The 21,841-nt window shown below is 48.2% G+C and overlaps 1 protein-coding gene across 7 annotated transcripts in view; it reads left to right on the top strand.

Moving 5' to 3' along the window:
* AFAP1L2 (actin filament associated protein 1 like 2) overlaps positions 1 to 21,841 on the top strand; it is a 100,486-nt gene that overhangs the window by 3,569 nt on the left and 75,076 nt on the right. For 2 of the 7 annotated variants that reach the window (XM_053584192.1, XM_053584196.1), the window contains exon 2: positions 2,826 to 2,879. The exons of the other annotated variants lie outside the window; for them this stretch is intronic. In XM_053584192.1, coding sequence (XP_053440167.1) covers positions 2,826 to 2,879 — 54 coding nt within the window. The remainder of the gene's footprint in view (positions 1 to 2,825; positions 2,880 to 21,841) is intronic. 7 annotated transcript variants of the gene reach the window in all.

The following is a 21,841-nucleotide window of genomic DNA, read 5'->3' as shown; positions in this document are numbered from 1 at the left end:
TGTGTCTTATATGTGAATCTCTTTGGTGTTGAATAAGCAGTATGACCCTTACAAATATCCAGGATATGATGCCAGCTTCTACAGGGTGCCTTGAGAAGTTTCCTATCCTTTGGTGTTTACATATTTATGACTGCCATAAGAGCATCCTTGTGTCAGCACGCGTGAGCCCATTGTCATGTGGGTGAAGGATTCTGGTTCCTACTGTTCTCCCAGCTGGTGAGTGTGACCAGGGCCAAATGTGACTGACCTACTATCTGTGGATTGCACTTGGAACAGCCATTTGGATGCTTCCTAAAATTGCATCACACTTGGATCCAAACAGGCATGGTCGAGATATTCAATTTGGACCACCGTAATTGGTTGAAAGCGTAATTATTCTTTTCCTGTCTTTTTTTATTTCTGAATCTGATCTCTCCATTCCCCACTTACCTCCAGGGCATTGAACTCTATAAATTATAGAGTCAAGCCAGTAAAACAGTTTCAAGCTTGTATGGGAATCCTGAGATGTGTGGTCAGGGAAGTTCTAGAAAACAAACAAACAAATAAAAACAAAACTATAAGAGATGGGCAGATAATATTCACTCTACCTTTAGGAATCATCTCTATTTGTTATTTTTCCATGCCTAGGAACTCAGGTTTTTCCATGTTGAAATTCTACCTAAGGCAGTAGTTCTTAACCTTCTATGGTGCTCATAGAATCATCCAGGGAGCTTTAAAAAATATGGAAGTACAGGTCCCACCCCAAACATACTGATTTAATTGGCCTAGAAGTAAGCTTGAGCATTGTAGTTTGTAAAGGTCTCTGATTCTAATGTGCAGCTAGAGGATAGTTTCTTAAAAAAAAAAAAAAATTCAAACTAGAAAAATATGTAAGTAATAGATAAATAATACACACATTCCTCATCTGGAAAAGTAGAACCAAGTGAAAGAGATATCCCCTCCAGACTCACATGATACACCTTAACCAAATCTCATAATACCTGCAGAAATCTACCGTAATTTACCTTCAGCTTTTAAGCCTGTGGGAACCCTGCTAAAAAACAGTCTCAAATGTGGTGCTTCAGGGTCCTGAGCACAGGGTTTGCTCATTGTACTTGACCCTAAGCCCTCCTGACTTTGAAGTTGTGTGGGAGCCCTTGCTGCTGTGGCAATGAAATGATCAGGAACAGAAATATTGAGAGGTCGCTTTTGGTCCTGAAAGGCCAAGCAGAGTGGGAGAATTCTTCTTTTCACCCTTCCCTTCTTCTGAAGGAGTGGGAGCTCTGGGAACCAGGCTAGGTCCCTCACAATTAAAGGGCCAGGAAGGGCCAAGGAGCTTCAAAGCTTAGAAGACTGTGCCAGTTTTCTTCTAAATCCCTTTAATGATGGGAAATGTTTCCCTAAAGACTTCTGTCATTCACAGAAGGGAGCTTTCCCCAGCCATGGGAGGATGGCATGTTGTGTCCAGAGCCCCCCACCCCCAGACAGGAAGGAGAGCAGTCACACTGCAGTGAAGTGCAGAGGCTCAGACAGGGCCTGTTTCCTTGGGCGAGTCGCTGAGTTCTCCAGGCCTCAGTTTCCCCTCCTTCCCACCTCCCAGAAAACAATCTCCATCTCACTCTGCAGTGACTCCTCAATGCTGGTTGCTCTGTGGTCACCGAGGAATCTTTGGAAGGAGGATATGTCCTACAAAGGCGAGGGAAGTGAGGGAGGGAGTGTGTGGGTAGGTTGTCCAGCAAAGGTCAGTTTAGGATTGTGATTCTTATAAATAAAACCAATTTCCTGTTGAGAGCTGGAGAGTAACAGACTTAGTGGGAAACAGAATGCTGTAGGCCATATGAGGAATTCATTTCTGAAGGACTTTTTTAGGACTGTGTCTTCAAAGATTGTTAGCAGAGTCCAGAGCCACTGGATGCAGAGGGCTATTTACTTCCATTTGAGAGACAAGTCAACTGAGGCCTGTAGAGATTAAGCACCAATCCAGAAAGTTAGAAATAGGATTTGATATCCATGCTGATTTGATATTCTACCATTTCTAAACAGTAGAATTCCTGTTCCAGATTTCATTTAGACCAGTGGTTCTCAATCTTCCTTAAAGAAGATGCGTGCCCTTAAATACGGTTCCTTATGTTGTGATGACCCCCAACCATAAAATTATTTTTGTTGCTGTTCCATAACTGTAATTTTGCTACTGTTATGAATTGTAATGAAAGTATCTGATATGCAGAATGGTCTTAGGTGACCCCTGTGAAAGGGTCGTTCGCCCCCCCCAAAGGGGTCGCGACCCACAGGTGCTGATTTAGAAAGAAGTGTTCAAAGTCATTTCAGACTCATTTCTTATTGGTATCTCTGTGGCCTGGAAGGGACTAACTTTTCCTTCGGTCTTCGGGGCCTAGCCCACGTCTCTCCTCCAGGGACCCTGACACCCCCTGTGACCCCGCACACTCTTGACGCAGCCTCATCAATGCCTGGCACAGCACAGGCACTCAGCAGATACCTGCTGAATCCAGGGTGCCCTGTCTTATAACTGTGAGTGTTTGTGTCTGTGGCCCCAGCTAGGATGAACTTCCAGACGGGGACTTTGTCTTCCCTCCCCTGTGTCCCTCCCCAGCCCCTGGCACCCTGCCACACACTTAGTAGGTATCTGGGACATGATTGGGGATGGGGAGTGATGAATTCCAGGTAGAGAGAGCCCATCGTCTCCCTGTTCTAGCCCTTGAGAGCAGACCTGGTATACAAAGGGAAATGAAGCAAGACCTCGCAGCCAAATTCCAGAAGCGGAGCTGCAAGCCCACCGAGGCTGCCCTGGGCTTTCCCGACTTGAGCCTTATTTCTGTCTGTTCCAGCACAGGGGTGTTGCTGTCTGGTGGTACAGAGAAGGATCCTGCAGGTCTCTGCTTGTGAGTACGAGCCTGTCTGTGCCCTCTGCAGCAGCTCACCTGCCCTCCAGGGCTCCCGGAGGCGCAGAGCTGGCTCCGCCTGTGCTCTGGGTAGATGCCTAAGGGAGGTCCTGGAGCGGGGTGCCGGCCTGGGCACTCAGGGGCTTGGGTTCTAATCTGGCTTTTGCCACTAACTCGCTATGCGACCTTGGGCAAGTCAATTAATCTTTCTGGGCCTTGTTTCCTCATCTGTACCAGTGAGGCTAACGAGTACTAATTCGCCTCACAGGCCGCTTGGTGGAGTAACTTGTAAGAGCTATTGGTAAATATTTTGAGAGGGGGAACGCTCAGTTCACACAGGAGAACAACTGCCCCAAGACCTCTGTGATGTGGCTCTGACACCCTCTCCCACCCCCTCCCCCACAGTTCTACTGCCTCACAGTTAGTTTGGGCACCACCACTGTCCAGGGCATGATTTTTTGATGCTGTTGGGAGATCTGAGTTGGGGCTGTTTAGCCAGGTCCCAGGCATCTCTGCTTCTTGGAGACAGCACCCATCCATGATTTTCTGAGGAGGAAAGGAAAGGCAAGGACTGCTTTTACTTTTTTTCCTCATTCATTCATTATTTTTTTTTTTTTTTTTTGAGACAGCCTCAAGCTGTCACCCTAGGTAGAGTGTTGTGGCATCATAGCTCACAGCAACCTCCAACTCTTGGGCTCAAGCAACCCTCTTGCCTCAGTTTTTCTATTGTTAATAGAGACGGAGGGTCTCACTTTTTGCTCAGGCTGATCTGGAACCTGTGAGCTCAAGCTGTCCACCTGCCTCAGCCTCCCAGAGTGCTAGGATTACAGGCATAAGCCACCGTGTCTGGCCCATTCATTCATTTTTATTCAAGGCTCCCATTTCCCAGGTGGAATAGGTTTTTTCCAAAAATGTTATTTCTCCCTAAACATTGTTTCTTTTTTGATTTGCTCTTTCTTAACCCTTAAGCCACATCCTGGTCCTGCCTGACTTTTCTCAGATGTCTTAGTAAGTTTATGTAGGCAAGATCCTAAATTCTAATAATAGCTTTGGGCTCTTTACTAATTTTCTATCACTTGACTCTCACCTTCCTAGTTAGTCTTAAAAACTAACCAAAACCCCCACTGAGGGAAGAGTAGGGGGAACTTGCATAGAAAAACAGGAGGAGCCGGCTGTAACCCAGAAGCATTGCATCGGACTGGTGCAAAGGCAGACGAGGCTGGGGCACTTCCATGTCCCATCTCTAGGTGTGAGTTAAGTTTTAGGGAGGAAAAGAGAGGGGCACCCGCAGAGTGGAAGCCCTGCTCTGTTGTTTTTTGGACAGACCCTGAGTTTTCTTCTCACTTCCTCAAGCCCCACTGGGGGACTTCAATGGCACCTGCAGTGCTGGTGGGGTGTGGTGAACTTGTACAGAAGCTCAGCCCCAGCAGATTGCAAATCAGCCTTCTGCTTGTGGTTAAACCAAGAAAGGAGAGTCAGCTGTTGGCTCGGAGAGAGCAACCTGCCATGTGCCGGAAGGATTCCAAGCTGGGTGAATGTATACAGCTCTACGCTTAGAAGCAGCTTTCTCAAATTGGGTGACTGTCCGGCTTTGCTTGGGACTTTCTTGGTTTTATCACTGCAAGCCCCACATCCTGGGAAAACCCTCAGTCCCAGGCTAACTGAGATGGTGGGGACTACCGTCCCTTCCCAGATCTCAAGCTTTTATTTATTTATTTATTAAATCATAGCTGTGTACATTAATGTGATCATGGGGCACCATACACTAGTTTCATAGACCATTTGACACATTTTCATCACCCTGGTTAACATAGCCTTCCTGGCATTTTCTTAGTTATTGTGCTAAGACATTTACATTCCACATTTCCTAAGTTTCACATATACCCTTGTAAGATGCACCGCAGGTGTAATCCCACCAATCCCAAGCTTTTAATAAAGCTTCTATCAGGAATTTGGTTTCTCCATAGCAAAGAGGAGGTAGGGCCCATTGTTTTGTCTCTTTGCAAGAAAGTGAAAATTGAAGACTTAAAAACCAGCAGATCTTAGCTAAGCACTAGTGATACACAGTATTAAGCTAAGTGAGGGAAGCCAGACCCCCAGCCCTCCATGCTGTCTGATTCCATTGACACGACGTTGTGGAAAAGGCAAAACCACAGGGAAAGAAAACAGCCAGGAGTTGTCAGGCCTAGTGCTGGGGCCACGAGCGAACCACAGAGGGACATGAGGGATGTTTCTGGAATGATAGAAATGTTCAGTATCTTTACTTCGGTGATGGTTACACAGTTATATATTTGTCCAAACTCAGAACCTGTACAGTAAGCAGAGCAATCTTTTTTCTTGGTGTAAATGACACCTCCATAAAGCTGACTTTTAAAATCACCCGAGCAGCTTATGATGCTGTGGTATAGGATAAAGGATCCATCACGCTCAAGGTTGGTCGTCACAGGTTGTAAATAGCAACTGAGTCTTGGTGTAGGTGTGTCTACGTGGTGCTACAGGTGCCGCAGAAGAGGGTAAGGAATTCTCCACAATAAAGACTGAGGGCTCATGGTCAATGGCATCCGAAATGCCGGTGGCTTTTCCATGAGGCATACTCGGTGTGATGGTGGAGCCTCTCCCTCCATTAGAGAAAAGGAAAAGCAGCCCCTTTAAAGACCAGGCAGCAGAGGGTCATGGAATATTGGAACATGAGCTGCAGGTCCCCACCATGGGGACTCTCCTGCTACCTACACATGGATCTAATGAATTAACTTTGGCAGACTTTCTGCAAGTCATATTTTTGCCAGTAAAGTTATTGAGTTGGAATTGAGTACCCAAGTCTGCGCCATAATCATTTCCTGGTTGACTTTTAGTTTCTGGCAGTCCTGCTTGCGTAAGGATTGATGTTGAGGGAGGAGGGGACCCATGATTTATTAAAATAATGCACCTAATCCCATGTGATGTAAACAGTCCTCTTATTGCTAGGCAGGAAGAAGCCTCATGATGGAAGGACGGGGTTACCAGCCCTCATTACCCCAGGCCAGAGGGCCGGATTGTAGGGTCTCCCCGGAATGAGGGAGTGTCCCTCTGCTGGTCCTCATGGAGTCTTAAGAGCTGGGAGGTAGCCTTTTTTAAAACAATCAAACCTCCTGTTGAATTGGCCTGTTCTTCAGGTGAATTCTGTCTTCTGTCTGGCCATATGCCCTCGGCAGCTGGGTCTCTGTTTTTGTATCTACATTAAGCTTAGCCTGTTGGAAGGTTGTGGAACTTCTATCCAGGAGGACCATCTGGGCCCAGGTCACGTTCAACCGAAAATTACATGGGAGAATTTCACACATGCAACTCCCTTTAATCACAGACCTATCCAAGCCACTAGTCATCCACAAAGGCAAGTCTTGGGTGTTCTGGAAGAACTACAGGCTAATGGCCAGTGCAGGCGTCAGTTCTAATTGTTTTAACCTTGTTAGGGGTATGGGGTGGAGATTGACGAGGCAGGAAGTATTTTTCGTGCATATTTGACGTGAAACCTCTATGAGGGCAGGATCAGGCTGGGCTTGTGACTGATCCATCTAAGAAGGTTCAGGTGTAGGGCAGCCTCAGGGCCCACTTGTATTAATAGTTTGAGTGCAAGGATGGAAGGGCTGCCTTGTGCAAAAGAGGAGCAGGGAGCACATGGGTGGGGGACTCTAGATGCTTCTCTACCTGGACTGCAGATGCCGGTGCCACCTCCCTGAGCTGCCTCAGCACACTGACATCCTTTGGGGTTTGGGGGACTGTCTCAGCCTTCCTGTGAGACCAACAAGTGGGAATCCGGCCATTTCCTTCCATCCTCCACCTCCCTTTTTTTTCTCCTCCAGTTTTTGCACAACAGGATTTATTCATGTTCACTGTATTCAAGTTCCCAGATGGGGGGAGAAAAAAAGATTGTGTTGAATGAGCTTATTGTTTGGAGGTTTCACTGACTTCTTTTATTTATTACCCATAGTCCTAGAACATATTGAGCTGATTTACTAAGATTCAAATGGAGGCCTTTTGGAAGGAATGCTGGGAGGGCGCTTGGTGTCCCTGGTATTGGGGTGGGACTTGTGTATCTTATCCTCATCTTCATGGTCTTGAGTCTGCCTGGGGGCAGGATTCTCAGTTACCATCCCTGATTCCCTATGAGCTTGCAGTGGTCACCACCCTGCTGCCCTTTGCATTGTTGGGACTTCTGTGGCGCCCCTTCTGGTATATTCTTTTAAGAAAAAAAGATGGACACCAGCGTTAGGTACCACGGTTAGCAGAAGCCCCCTGTGGCTTCTGATTGGCTGTTTCCTGCACATGTGGGTGGAAACAAAGGATGTGAATTGGCAGATGTGGGGCAGAAGCAGCAAGGGTCGAACAGCCTCACCCTTGCTGCTCAACGCCTGATGCAGGGCAGCTGGTCCTTTCTGGACATGGTAGAGTCGGATTGCACGTCTTCAGCGTGGTATAGAGATGGGGGTCCCCAGAATTGTGACTGGGGATCATGGCTTGTTTGAGGTGAAGTGTGATTGTGTAGCTGTGATGTGGTTGCTCTGTGATGGCTCCAGGTGTCTGGAGCCCTTGGAGATCTCCTGAGGAAGCCACTGCAGGTACTTGAGCTGAGTGAGGCCCGCTCTTGCTGGAGTTGGTAGTTCAAGCGAATAACATCCCAGATGCTCTGACTGTTAGCCTGGGGCACAGCAGGCAGGGTGGGTCCCATAGCACGTGCACAAGGGTGAGTGCTGGGTGCTTCAGATGCCTCCTGAGCACAGGACCCCAGTCCTGCACAGCAGCGGACTCTCTCTAGCTTGCTCCCTCTCCCCCTCCCTCCTCCGCTCCCCTTCCCACTTGCTTGGTCCCTCTCCCTCCCTCTCTGTCCTCCTCCCTCCTCTCTTCCTCCCTCCCCCTTCTCCTCTCTCCCCTCCCTCCTCCTCTTCTTTTCTTCTCCTGTTCTCCCCTTCTCAACTTCCAACTTCTTTTCCACTCTGTTTCTTCCTACCAATCCCATTCAGGCCTCTTGGGTCTTGAGTCCAGGAAAGGTATTCCCACTGAAAAGAAGGGACAGAGCCCTCCTACCTCATCCCCAGGTCTCTGTAGTCTCAGGTTCTCAAATAGCCATGGCTAGAACTCCAGGCTTCCCCGGGAGAGGCTGGTGACCTCAGAGTCAGGGCCAGGGACTGGGGCTGGTCTCTCAGGATCTCATTCCTCCACACCCTGGAAGGGGAGACGTGAGTGGGAAGTTACTCTCAGGGGCCCTGTTAAAGTTGCTGCTTTAACAGGCCCTAGAAGGAGTCACTATTGTAAATAATCCCACCTCCCCAATCCTCAGGGACTGAGCCTGCTCACCCTGGGACCTTGCCCACGGTCGAGCCTGACTAGTGCAGGTTAGAGTCACAGTGACCAGGGTCCCAGGAGAGGGAGCACTTATCCTCCCTCTGCCGTCTTCTAAGGCACTGTGACCCCTGGACCCCTGAGGGGTGGAAGCAAAGTCCTCGTCTCTCCCACTGCCATCCCAAGTTCCCCGGAATCCAGTATCAGAGGGGCTGGTGCTGGCATAAGGGGAGCATGAGAACATGGCCATTGTTTAGATAAAAGTTCCAACATGAAGGGTCACCATTGACTAAAATAATTTTTCCCATTGACCTCCTGGCTTCTCAGCGGGTAAGCGCCCATCTCCCGGCCGTCTGATGTTGGTTTGGTGTGTGTAATTGTAAACAGTTCTGGCTGGGAGCAAATCTCTAAGAGTTATGGGATCCAGGTGTCACTCTGGACTTAACCATGCACTGGTTCCCTCGAGAGCAGAAAGACTGTTTTGTTCTCAGGGAGAATTTGGGCTGTTGCTTTTGAGATCAAATCCTTCTGAAGTGTGACTCTCTGCCCCCTGCTCAGCCTCCAGGTCTTCACTCCCCACTGAAAGAGGCTTTGGGGACACTGTTGGTAAAACTCTTGGTGTGGGAGTTTTTGCTTCTCTGAGCAGGAGGTGAGGGCTTAGAGCCCTGAGTGTTCTCAAGTTTTCAGGGAGCCATGAGGAGGTTCCTGTTGAGGCTGAGGGCAAACTGGTGCCCACTTCTCCGTGTGAGAACAGGGGTCTTGCTAGTCAGGGCAGGAGCATGGGCTTAGGTCAGTGTCAGCCTTGTTTCTTGGCCACAGCTGGGCTCCTGACGCAGAACCTGTGAAAGCAGGAGCCTCTTGTCTTAAGCAGGAGGCCTCAAAAGAATGAAGGTGGCTTTGGACACAGCATTACCTCTGCCCGAGTCATCCTAGAGCAAAACTAGCCTAAAGCCCAAGGTGTTGGAAAATGCCTTTGGTAGTTTGGGGGGGTGGTGGTGTAGGGAACACCTAACTGGGGGCCTGGCCCCCCTCCTCTCTTTGTAGTCTAAGCATTTACTTTACAGAGATCAGGGATGACCGGGGCACAGGTGTTGGTGGAGAGGAGGCCTCAGATGATAATCTGCCTCATTTTCTTGATATTTCCTCAATCTATTTACTTACTGCCCTCAGAGCATAAGACTGTTGTCCTATAACAAGATTTATTTTCCTGCTGGGAAGGTTGAGGCAGTTTGGAGGCGAGGGTATGAGAATGCTGAGGGACCTGGTTCTGTTGGGGTGTGGGGATCCTGATTCTGCGGCAGGCTGCCTCTTTGCCCTTGAGCCTGGCTCCCATGTGTCTGTGCATACAGATTTCTTCTCTGGCTGGGAAAATAAATAAGGGTAGACACACAGCTTGGAGAAAACTATTCTCTACAAAGGGCTCTTTAAAAATTACCATTATCGGGTGGCGCCTGTGGCTCAGTGAGTAGGGTGCTGGCCCCATATACCGAGGGTGGTGGGTTCAAGCCCAGCCCCGGCTGAACCGCAACCAAAAAATAGCCAGGCGTTGTGGCGGGCGCCTGTAGTCCCAGCTGTTCGGGAGGCTGAGGCAGGAGAATCGCGAAAGCCCAAGAGCTGGAGGTTGCTGTGTGTCCTGTGACGTCATGGCACTCTACCAAGGGTGGTAAGTGAGACTCTGTCTCTACAAAAAAAAAAAAAAAATTACCATTATCAAGTGTGAAAATGGTTTAGATTTAGGAGGAAACAGCTGGCTGGCAGGGATCCTGGTGGGGTCTCGGGTAAGATTCCGTGGTATCACTAATGACTTTATTCAGTACATTTCCGGCACAAGCACACTTGGCCTTTGGGGAATTTTGTGGCTAAGAACTGAGGCCAGGAAGGGAAAGTATCCATTTCCTTCAGGACCGTCTAGACCTGTCCAATAGATGATACACCTTGATAGTTTAACGTGGATGCACACAGCCCTTTTCTGTCCAGGATTCTCTGTCTACAGGTTTCTCTGAGACTGCAATGCATTGCTTTCCTAGCTAAGGCAAGCACAGCTTTCTTAAGGCCCCTAAACCAGGGCCTGTCCTTGAACGAAGGTGGTGTTCAGGGCAGCTCACCAGATGCTGTGGGGAGAGCAAGGAGGTGTGGTGTCCCTGGTATTACATTGGACAAGGTCCAAGCCCCTCTGCATTCGGCCCATGCCTATTTGTCCAGCCTCTGAGGCCGTTCCTCACTTCACCCTGTGATGCAGACACAGTGGACTCCTCATAGTTCCCAGCTTGGGCTTTTGCAGGTGCTAGACCATTGCCTGAAATGCCCTCCCTTTAGGCTGCCTGGCAAGCTTATTTGTCAAGGCTCATTCAGCCTTGACCTTGGCTCTCCCAAAGCCCTTAACCCTCACCGCACCTTACACAGTCCTCCCTGGCCATGGTCAGTGTGTCTATGCTGTAGCCGATGGAAAGGCTGTATTTCTGGTAGACTGTGAGTGGCTTAGGAATCAGAGGGGGTGTTCCTTATGTCCACAGTACCTAACCCCAGGTGTGAGTGCTCAGGAAACAGGAATGAATGATAGAGAAATGGTTGCTGCCCTCAGGTTTGTTTTCTTAGAATTTTTATTACAATCAAAGTTAAGGGCTCTGATCATCAGTGGGCGCCCTGGATTAAGTTAATAGCTGGCAGAAAGGGAGGAGATATTTACAATGTCTAAAACCTTCAAGTGTTTACCATTTGGGACATATAAGGAACTACTGCAGATCAACAAGAAAAATGAAAATGGTTTAAGGGTATGAACAGAATTTACGGGTGAGGCTCAGTGCCCATAGCTCAGTGATTAGGGCGCCAGCCACATACACCTGGCAGGCTGGTGGGTTCGAACCGGGCCTGGGCCTGCTAAACAATAATGACAACTACAACAAAAAAATAGCTGGGCATTGTGGTGGGCGCCTGTAGTCCCAGCTACTTGGGAGGCTAAGGCAAGAGAATCACTTAAGTTCAAGAGTTTGAGGTTGCTGTGAGCTGTGATGCCACGACACTCTACCGAGGGCAACATAGTGAAACTCTGTCTCAAAAAATAAAAGAATTTACAGGTGAAAGAAGACTCCAAAAAGTTCACAAGCATCTGAAGAAGTGCTTGGCTCCTGTAGGCATCAGAGACAATCTCCAAAACAACCACCCAGGAGGCTGGCGGAAATGAGAAGGCTGTACGATGCCGTGTATTTACAGGGCTGTTGAGATGGAGGATCCTCGTGCCCCATCAAGTCTGGAGGGCATTCTGACTCTTCTTAGTTGCATCAGATGTGCAGTTACCGTACGACCAAGACATTCCTAAAGAAATGTCTGCATAGGTCCGCGAGGGTCGGGGCTGCAGGTGATCCCTGCAGTGTTGTTTGTTGTGGTAGAGAGTCAGAAGCAGAGTGGCAGCCCTTGGGAGAGGAAACCGCTGAACTGACAGATGCACGTCAGGGAGAATTAGGCAGCAGAAGCAATGCGTTGGCTTTCCAGCCAGCAACATGGATGGCTCCTTCGGACGTGGTGCTGATGGAAAGGTAAGAAGCAGAGGACATTTGACAGTAGCATTTACAGCCATAACAGAAAGGTACATATTTGAAAGATGATTGTTGGAGGAGGAGGGTGGATCATGGGGAAGAAGGGGAAATTGGTGAGAGTTTGCCTACAGCCTATTGTCACTAGCAAGAGCCAGCTTAGAGTGGAGTTTGGCATAGTGAAAGCAACACTAGAAGCTCAACTAGGGTGCTGTGGAAAGATGGGGGAAAGACCCCTCTTACCCCCTGGAAGAGTCATGGGGGGCATTTTCCTTTTTATTAATGGCTGGACTGTCCAAGACCTTTTGTCCATGAAGCTGTGATAACAGACCACCCTTATATTTGCCTCCAAAGCTTGCAGTTGACTGTCAGGGCTGTAGTGGTAGTTAGCAGTCTGGCCATCGTCACAGAGGGGAGGGGATGCTTGGGTAAGGGCTAGCTTCTCCTAGCTGTGTGTTTTTTCATTATCCTCCAGCCACTCAGAGTGCCTGAGCTCTTAGTCATCTTTGGGTCCATATCCCTAAGTAAAGGTCATGGCTGAGAGCCAGCATCCAAATGTTTGTCAGATTGAATAGAATGCAGAATTGGATTTTTCCAGTGGCTGATTGATGGGACACCAAATCGCTAGACCCTGTGATCTAGGAGTCCTCTTGTAACTACACAAGATCAACTGCCTCTCCCTTCCTTCCCACTGGGTCTATGTGATCTTGGCCCCTGACCTTTTTTCCCATCATTTCTGTTTCTAGTTAATAGTTACTTTCTTTTATGTATTTTAAAAAATCCTTTTTGAGATTCCTAAGTTAAGAGCCATTCGGGCCAGATGGCCAGTGCTCCCTTCTGCTTTGCCCAGTGCTGTTATCCTGGACCCGGGAGGCAGCACCTGGGGCTGCCTGAGGACCTGTGAGCATGGGCAGAAGAAGAGATAACCCTTTTGGGTGTGGGCTTGGCAGGGGGGCAGCAGATCCAACTGCATTTAAAGCCAAGAACTAAGGTTTGCAGAAAATGGAAGAATCCCCGAGGTTGGCTGTCGTGGTTTCACTATATTCCCACAGTTCTTTTTCCCACACCGCGTGTCACGTCTGGACGTATCTTCCTTTGAGCTGTTTTTCATCTGGCCTTTCATTTACTGACAGTGTTTTGTTTCTGCCCCATGTCTTTGGACTTGCATTTCCCATCCTACCCTGTTTCCCCGAAAATAAGACATCCTCCAAAAAAGACCTATTTATAGGAAAGATAAGACGTCCCCTGAAAATAAGACCTAGCGCATCTTTGGGAGCACACCCTAAAATAAGACACTGTCTTATTTTCAGGGAAACAGGGTAGTTCCCCTGGAATGTTGACACCTTAAGTGATGGGACAGTAAAGACCTTCATTTCTGTTTTCTCAAGATTAAGTATCAGGCTCAGTATCTTTTCCAGTTCAAAGGATTCGTGGTTTTGTAAATAGCCCCTTTGTATGGAAGAAATGCCATGTGTTCCCACAGTGTGCATTTTTTTGAGCTTTACTATATGCCAAGTGTTACCAAGGTGCTGAGATCAGCTGGGCACACGGTGGACGAGGGCCCTGTCCTCCTGGAGCTTGTTTTCTTTCTTTCATTCTTCCCTCCCCTTCCCTCCTGACAGAATCCCGCTCTGTTTTCTGGGCTAGAGTGCCTTGGCCTTAGCTTAATTCATAGTTCACAACTTCAGCTCTTGGGCTCAAGTGGTCTTCCCGCCTCAGCCTCCTGTGTATCTGGGACTACAGGCATGTGCCAGCACACCCAGCTAATTTTCCTGTTTTTAGTAGAGACAGGCTCTTTCCTCCTGCCTCGGTCTCCCAGAGTGCTAGGATTACAGGCATGAGCCACCGCACCTGGCAGTAGAGCTTATTTTCTAGTGGAGGAAAGCAGGCAACCAACAATCACAGCTCTAAGGATGCTTCCCCAGAGTGACGCCATGTGAGAAAAGAAAACAGGTGTTGTGGGAGTGATTTGGTGGTGTTGGTGGGGTGTCTGGCATTAGTTGAGGGAGTCATGGAGTCTCTCTGAGGAGGTTGCATCTGGATTGAGACCTAAGTGGAGAGGAGGACCCTGCTGTGTGGAAAAGGAGGCCCAGGGAAGAGTGAGTGCAAAGGTCCTGAGGCCACCACAAGCTAGAATGGTGTGTTTATGTCTGTCTGTGGGAGTGGAAGGGGCTTGTCACCGAGAGGGAGGCTGCAGAGAGGAGACTTGGGAGAGTGGGGCCACGCAGGGAGCTTGGCTCTTATCCTGAGAGCACTTCACACACCGTGAGACTTGGCCTCCCTGCCAACCCAGCTGATTCGCCATTGCCTCTTGCAAATGGGGGGTTACCCCAGGTAGACTATCTTGGATTCAAAAGTGTCTTGTATCCATAGGAGAAATCCAAGCATATCCTAAAATAACATCCTCCGTCCTTTTCCGAAAAGGTCAGAGTGCTGTGTCCTGTTGCAGTTGTCCCCATCTCACTGAAGGGGTTCCTGGGGTGTGAAAGGCATGAGGTGCTCGTCAGGGCAGGGGTAGGAAAGTCGCCCGAGACTCCCAAATATCCTATGTCCTTCCACCACACAAGCTCCCAGGACTTTGAGGTTCCTGTGAACTCGGCTGAGGCTAAGGCATTCTTGCCTGGGTGATAGAGTAAGACTCTGTCTCAAAAAAGAAAAAAGAAAGAAAGAATATAAACTCCATGAGGGTAGGGGCTTTGTCCATGTTGTGCCCAGCTGTTCTTAGCACTTGGACAGCATTTGGCATATAGCAAGGGCTCCTGTGCAGAGGAGGTATTTACGAAACCACAAATTCTTTCCAAGGAAGGCAGGCAGACAGCTTTTTGACCTTTGACCATCCGGTGTCTCCCAGTTGCTTCTCCCCATAAGAGGCTGTGGATGCTTCATTCCCCCTGGTTTAGAGTGTCTGATGTGTATGTCTGGTTATTGGGAATGTGATAATCTTTGAAAGTTTCAGGGTTTGGCTATGTGCAGCCCTGGTTCACGTGAAGCCTGGACACTTGACATCTTGGGCAAATGCTGTTTCTAAACCTGTTTCTTCATCTGGAAGGGGCTGATACCCTCTCCCTGGCCAGTTGCTAGGATGGAGTGAAATTTTGGATCTAGCGAGCTTGGCAGTGGGTTCAGCACGTGGTCAGAGCCCCACGAGGCCGGTTGTGGTGGTGAAGCAAGACCCTGGGCTGCATTTGCCCTGGCTCTGCTGCACGTTTTTGACACCGACAGCCCTGCCTTTGCTCTCACTGACGCTGCCAGGAGCCTTTGTACTGGGATAGGGAAGCTGAGTCACTAAGGAGGGTCCATTTCTGAAACATCAGCATGAAAACACGGCACCTCATTAGTCCTTTGTCACCTAGCCTCAGTTTCCCCATGTACGATAACCACCACTCTCCTCGCGACACAGACTTGCTGGGAAGGTCACTGAGAAACCATGCAGAGAAGTATTTTGAAGACTGGAAATCACTGAACAAATATAAAAGATGACGACTCCGCGTCGTGTTGGGGATTGCAATTCCGGGCTAAGGGAAGCCTATAATGCTACCACAGTTATTGCTAATTTGCTCCTAATTCTCAACCCTGGAGTGTTTACAGCCAGAAGGTGGACTCTCCTGGTCATGGAGACCTGGAGTGGGGTAGAACTCTGCTTGAAATTGGCTGATGAGATGAGCAATCAGAGACAGGATTGCGGTGGACAGGGAAGTGAAGAGTCAATCGGGGATTCAGTCAGGCCAGGGGAGTTCATCCCAGTCCTTCAGCTAATGGACCCTTCCATGCCAGGGTGGCCGTCTGCAGCATGAGTACCCTTACTATGAAAAGCATAAGGGTTGGTCAGCCCTCTGCAATCACAGAATCGGTGTCCATGTGGCCCCAGCACTAGTCGCAACTGAAGGACGTGTATTCAGAGACGTGCTGTTGCCAGGCGTGCTTTGTCCAGTCACTCCCTGGCTGCCGCCTTTTTGGGGTGGTCATGGGGTCCCCCTGGGCCTCTTAGCAGCTGCTGTGGGGCAGGCAGAGCTGGCTGTAGCATGGGTAGGGCAGGACTGCTTGGGACATGTCCATCTCACGCTCTCCCACTTCTAGCACTGTCCCTGACAAAGGGAGAGCCCCACCTGTCAACTTGGACCCTCCTCACTTCCCCTGCCCTGCAGCTGCTGCCCTCTTGATACTAAGTGGTAGATCACTATCAAGAGTGATTATTAAAAATAATTAATGTTGGTACCTTTTACTTTTCATTTCAAAATATGTTCCATCATTTCCTTTCAAAAACACCCCAGCAAGGGTCTCAGAAGTCCTGGGACAGCCATTTTCTCCATGGGGTAACTGGGAGCCTGAGCCCTTGCCTGTCACACAGCTACTCACTGGGAAGCTGCTATTTCTGAAAAGTGGCTTTCAGGCTCCCAGGTGAGCCCAGGCCTGGCGGCCCCACACCTGATAGTGGCAGGCTCACTGGCCAAGTCCCTCCCCTGGGCTCTTTCTACTCTTCATCTCAGTGAATCCCCGGAGACTCCGAGAGACGGTGGTAAGAACCTGAACTGCCAACTCCTGTCCTCTGCCAGGTATCTGTGGCCTCCTGGTGTAGCTGAATGCCTGGGAGGGTTTCAATAAGAGCATTTTAGATCCTTCGCTGACATTTTTTGGCATTACTTCACTCAGGGAGAAGGCCCCTGGAATGCCAGGACCTGTTCTCCTGAGCTAGGCTGAGCTAAGAATGTTAATAAAGGGCTTCCCAAAGCTTTTCCATCGGACACTTTCATCTTATTCCAGGCTAGCAGAATCAGAACCGGGTGTGGGGTGGAGAGAAAGGGATTCAGCAGTGAGGATCATTATTCTTATTCTGAGGATGGAAGAAATTGAGGCTGGATGTTGAGGCCAGAGGTAACCCACACGAAAGTTCACGGCCAGCCAGCCAGGCAGGACCCAAACCCAGCTCCATCTGAATCTTGAGTACTTTCTGCTGTCTCGTCAAGCTTGATCTCTGTCCTCAGATGGTTTCAGACTTTGCCCACAGCCATATTTGGATCTGAGGTTCAAGGTCAAGTCCTCCAGGTGCAGTCCAGCCATCTTGATATTTTCCTTTAGCATGGAGAGGAAGATTCTCCAGGGTCACTCACAGATAAGGCTTGGGACTCTGGCTGTGTCTGAAGAGCCCTGGCCTGATGAAAGAGTTAAAAGGGGGCTTCTCTGTGTGTCCAGCTTCCGGGAGTCCTGTCTCCTCCTCCTGTCCCAGCTGGTCCAGCCAGGCCTTTGCTCATGCAGCTCATGCCGCTGCCACCCTGTACCTGCCCAGTCACACCACCACCCTGTCCTCCTGACAGCCGTTTGGGCTCCCCTCTGGCCCTGGGGCTCGTTTCCATGGGAGGCCCCGTCAGCAGTTCACTCCCCTGGCATAGGTGGGTCTCTGTTCTAATGTCCTTGTCTCGTCTCCATGGCTGGTGTTAGTCCCTAAAATGTTCAGCAGAGTGTTTAGAACAGAGGTGGGCATTTACTTTGTTCCCTCTTAATTCCCAGGAGTTTCTGGTGAGTGTCCCATCTGCCCCTTGCCACCAGGCCCAGGGCCTTCCTGAAGTTCCCCTTAAGTATGTGGGGCTGGCACTGCTGTGCACACATGCACTATCCAGAGAGTCAAGGCCTGGTCCCCAGCCACAGGGCGCAGCTCCCAGCCAGTGTGCCAGTCCTGACCTGGTGCACATCTCTCCCTGTGGGCCTGCAGAGGGTGTAGCCAGGGCTGCTGTGCTCCTGGGGCACCTTAACCGTGCGTGATTAGAGGGATGGTCATGGAATCTGGCTTGGCAGGGAAAGGTGAGCATTTGTGCTGTTTCTTACAATTTAGAAGAAAAGATAAGTGTGGATATTCTTGCTTGAAAAATAAATCTCCTTACAGGCAACATCCAGCCACACGCCGTTAGAGCCCAACAGCTGTCTCTCATTTGTTGGCAAATGTTCCCGGTGATGAATGTCCTCCATCCACGCTCGCAGCCGGCCCTAAATGGAGGCTTTGGACAAGTGTGGGGGAACAATGGCCCTTCTCAGAGTGCCCACAGCAGACGCTCCCAATGAAGTTGGTTCATCACTTGGAGCAGGCTCAGGATGAAGACAAGATGCCATTGATGGAGCCAGGAAGGCCTGAGCAGCCGTGGAGAGGGTGCCGCTGGAGGCAGAGGGAAGGATGGGTGCATGGTGGCTGAGAAGGGCCCAGAGTAATCAGCGGGTGTGCTGCACCTCCTAAATACTGTCTTTTAGAAATTTCCATACAGGATGAAAGGGTTGTCCTCTTGACATATTTGCACAATCTTCTGCGGTTGTCATGGGATCATAGGGTTTGGGAGGGGCTGGTCCTTCTGCTGTAGCCATTGTCACCAAATGGGCTTGGATGCTGGGGCGGATGGAGCGGGCAGGATAAAGCCAGGACCAGAACTCAGAATTGGCTTCAGTATTCCTATAACCAGGTAGGAGGGGGAAGGGCGTGATTGAGAAGAAGAGGGAATGAGCTGGGGATACAGGTGGAAGGAGTGAGGGCTTCGGTCTGCCTCCAGGGCAGGTGTCTGCAGCCCTCACCACCTCCAAGCTCTGCTTCCCTTTTCCTCTCTGGCTGTGTTTCCCCCAACTTTCCAGAGCAAAGAAAAAGGGTCAGATTTCCAAGTTGGTTGGGCCCCACTGGGAAAACTGTTTTTCTTTCTTCTTTTTGCTATTTGTGTTTAATCCGATGAGCTTATTTTAAATAATTCAAAATAGCATAAACAACAGCTACACATTTCAAATTGCTACTTCACCTTGCAAGGAGCGCAATGTAGTAATTTTACATCTATCTTTTTATGGCCAAAGTCATACATGCTTATTACAAAGTATGCCTATGTGACAGAAATTTATAAGGCGGAATGTGAAAATCCCTAGAATTCCATCCTGGGGGATGCTATCTGTCAGGGATGTATTCATCCAGATATTTTCTCTCCTTTTCAAAGGTCCTAACCACGTCGTCGCTCCCTCTCTCTCTTTTTCTCCTTCCTTCCTTCCTTCCTCCCCTTCCTCCTTTTCCCCATCCCGACCCCATCCCTTTTTGTCTCTTTTCTAACCCTATGGTACAAAGTTCTAAGATACAAAACAGTAGAGTAAAAGGTAAGCCCCCTGGGACCCTTGCTGCAGGCAAGGACCTATCCGATTTATTAAATATCCTTCGAGACAGCACCCACATAAAACTGCGTGATGGGTAATTCTTCCTCTTTCCTCCAAATGGAGCATACCACTTTTGATCTTATTTTTCTCTTGATATAATTTACATGTCTGTGGGGTAAATGTGAGCCTTGCATACATAGAATATGTAATGATCAAGTCATGGTATTGGGTACCCATCTCCTGAGCATTTATCATTTCCATGCGTTGCTAACATTTCAAGTTCTCTCTTCTAGTTACTTGGAAATAGCCATAATACCGTTGCCAAGTATCATCTCTAGTCTGCTATCAAACATGAGAACTTATTTCTTCTACTCGATGTTTGTACCCCTGATCAGTCTCCTTTTTTTTGGAGATAGTCTCATTATGTCGCCCTCGGTAGAGTGCTGTGGTGTCACAGCTCACAGCAACTTCAGCCCACCACAACACCCATCTATTTTGTTGTTGTTGTGGTTGTCATTATTGTTTAGCAGGGTTTGAACCCGCCACCCTTGTGTATGCAGCTGGCACTGTAACCACTGTGCTGCAGGCGCCGAGCCTAACCAGTCTCTCCTAACCACCCCCAGCTCCCACACCAGTCTTGGTTGTCTGTCACTCTGTCCTCTCTGTCCAGATCACCTTTTTTTAACTCTTCCAGGAGTGAGAGTTGACCTTCTCATTGAAGTCGAGGATGCATCTTAGAGCTCATTCCTGATTCATCAGCTGTGCTCTGTGTACTTCTGCTCTGTATTTCCTTGATTATAAACACAGTGTTTATAATCCTTGGGTATTTAAGGTTGTTCACAGTCCTTTGCTATGGTAGACAATGCCACCAGGACTTTCCTTGCATGTTCAGACACATGACGGAAGCCTCAGAATAGAATCGAAGGGTCAAAGGACATATGTGTTTACAATTTGTGCGGATATTGCCAAATTGCTCTCCAGGGAAACTGAGTCCCCTTTCATTCTCATCAGGAAAGTGTCAGAGTGTCTGGTTCCCCAGGCCTACATCAACACAGTTGTCATCAAACTTGGTCAGGTTTGCCCCTCAGGATGGACCGAGGTATCTCTTCATGTTATCTCTTCCTGATGTGATTTTCATTTCTTTGAAGTTGAACATATTTTCATATGTTTAGGAGCCATTTTGTGTGTGTATGTGTGTGTACAACCTGGATATGCATTCTCTATTTTTCTGTTAAATTTTTGGCCATTTAAACTTACCTTTCTAGGAGCTTTTGAAATTGTTTAGTGGTCTGCTGTGCCGCCTCTGCCTCCTCAGCCCTAAGCAACTACTAATCTACTTTCTGTCTCTACAGATTTCCCTATCCAGACTGTCTTTTTTTTTTTTTCAAGATAGAGTCTCACTATGTTGCCCTCGGTAGAGTGCTGTGGCGCCATAGCTCACAGCAACCTCCAACTCTTGGGTTCAAGCAATTCTCTTGCCTTAGCTTCCCAAGTAGCTGGGACTACAGCCACCCGCCACAACACTTGGCTATTTTTTGGTTGTAGTTGTCATAGTTTAGCTGGCCCTGGCCGGGCTCGAACCTGCCAGCCTTGATGTATGTGGCCGGCGCCCTACTCACTGAGCTACGGGCACTGAGCCCCATCTAGACTTCCATCTGAATGGATCCATGTAATATACAGACTCTTGCAACTGAATTTTGGCCTAATGTTTTCAAGGTTAAATCCAAGTTAAAGTGTGTATCAGTACTTTACACCTTTTTATAGCTATCTACTGTTCTATTGTATGCATATACATGGATATGATGTCTTTTGTTTATCCATTTATTGACCGATAGAAATTTGGGTTATTTCTACTTTTTTGACTATTTTGAATAATGCTGCTATAGCCATTTGTATACAAGTTTTTAATGTGGACATATGATTTCATTTGAAGAGTGGAATTGATGGATCGTATGATAATTTTATGTTCCATAATTTGACGAGCTGACAGAGTTTTCCAAAGTGGCTGCACCATTTTACATTCCCACCAGCTGTGTTTTCGTCTGTACTTTCTCAATCTTATTTTTTGTGTCTAAAATTTTTAAACCATCTAAAATAATTTTTCATAAAGTATGATATGTAGGTTTAAATTTATATTTTCCCAGATGGCTATTCTGTTATACCAACAATTTTTTTTTAATTAAATCATAGCTGTGTACATTAATCCTGGGGTACAATGTGCTGGGTTTTTTTTTTTTTTGAGACAGAGCCTCAAGCTGTCACCCTGGGTAGAGTGCTGTGGCATCACAGCTCACAGCAAACTCCAACTCGTGGGCTCAAGCGATTCTCCTGCCTCCACCTCCCAGGTAGCTGGGACTACAGGTGCCCGCCACAATGCCCAGCTATTTTTTGGTTGCAGCCGTCATTGTTGTTTGGCGGGCCCAGGCTGGATTTGAACCCGCCAGCTCAGGTGTATGTGGCTGGCGCCTTAGCTGCTGGAGCCACAGGCGCCAGGCCAATGTGCTGGTTTTATATACAATTTGAAATGTTTTCATCAAACTGGTTAACATAGCCTTCGCGGCATTTTCTTGGTTATTGTGTTAAGACATTTATATTCTACACTTAGTAAATTTCACATAACAATGTTGTTTTTGATTATCATTCTTCCCCAATGTCTTTATCATGAACTAAATCCCTGTATATATAAGGTCTCTTCTGTACGGTCTCGTCTTTTCCGTTGATCTCTCTGTCCGTTCATGTGCTGTGGACATCGTGCTTTAATTACTGTAGCTTTATGACATATGCTTTCACTCTTGTTGTGAATCTACTTATAGATTCGATAACCACTTATTAGACCTTTATTTATAGTGTAGGGTTAGAGACTGTGCAAATCAAACCCAACATTGTTCCTGCTGCCTAGAAGCTTTGCAGTGAAGACGACTAGTTCTGTTTCCATGCCCTCTAACAAAGGCGTACAGGAATCGCCTCATTTAATCCTTACAGAACTATGAGGGTAGGTAGAGTTTTTCATTC

Source organism: Nycticebus coucang, chromosome 3, assembly GCF_027406575.1.
Source record: "Nycticebus coucang isolate mNycCou1 chromosome 3, mNycCou1.pri, whole genome shotgun sequence".
Lineage (NCBI taxonomy): Eukaryota > Metazoa > Chordata > Mammalia > Primates > Lorisidae > Nycticebus > Nycticebus coucang.
Note: the sequence above shows the minus strand (reverse complement) of the source record. Positions and strands in the feature narration are given on the sequence as shown.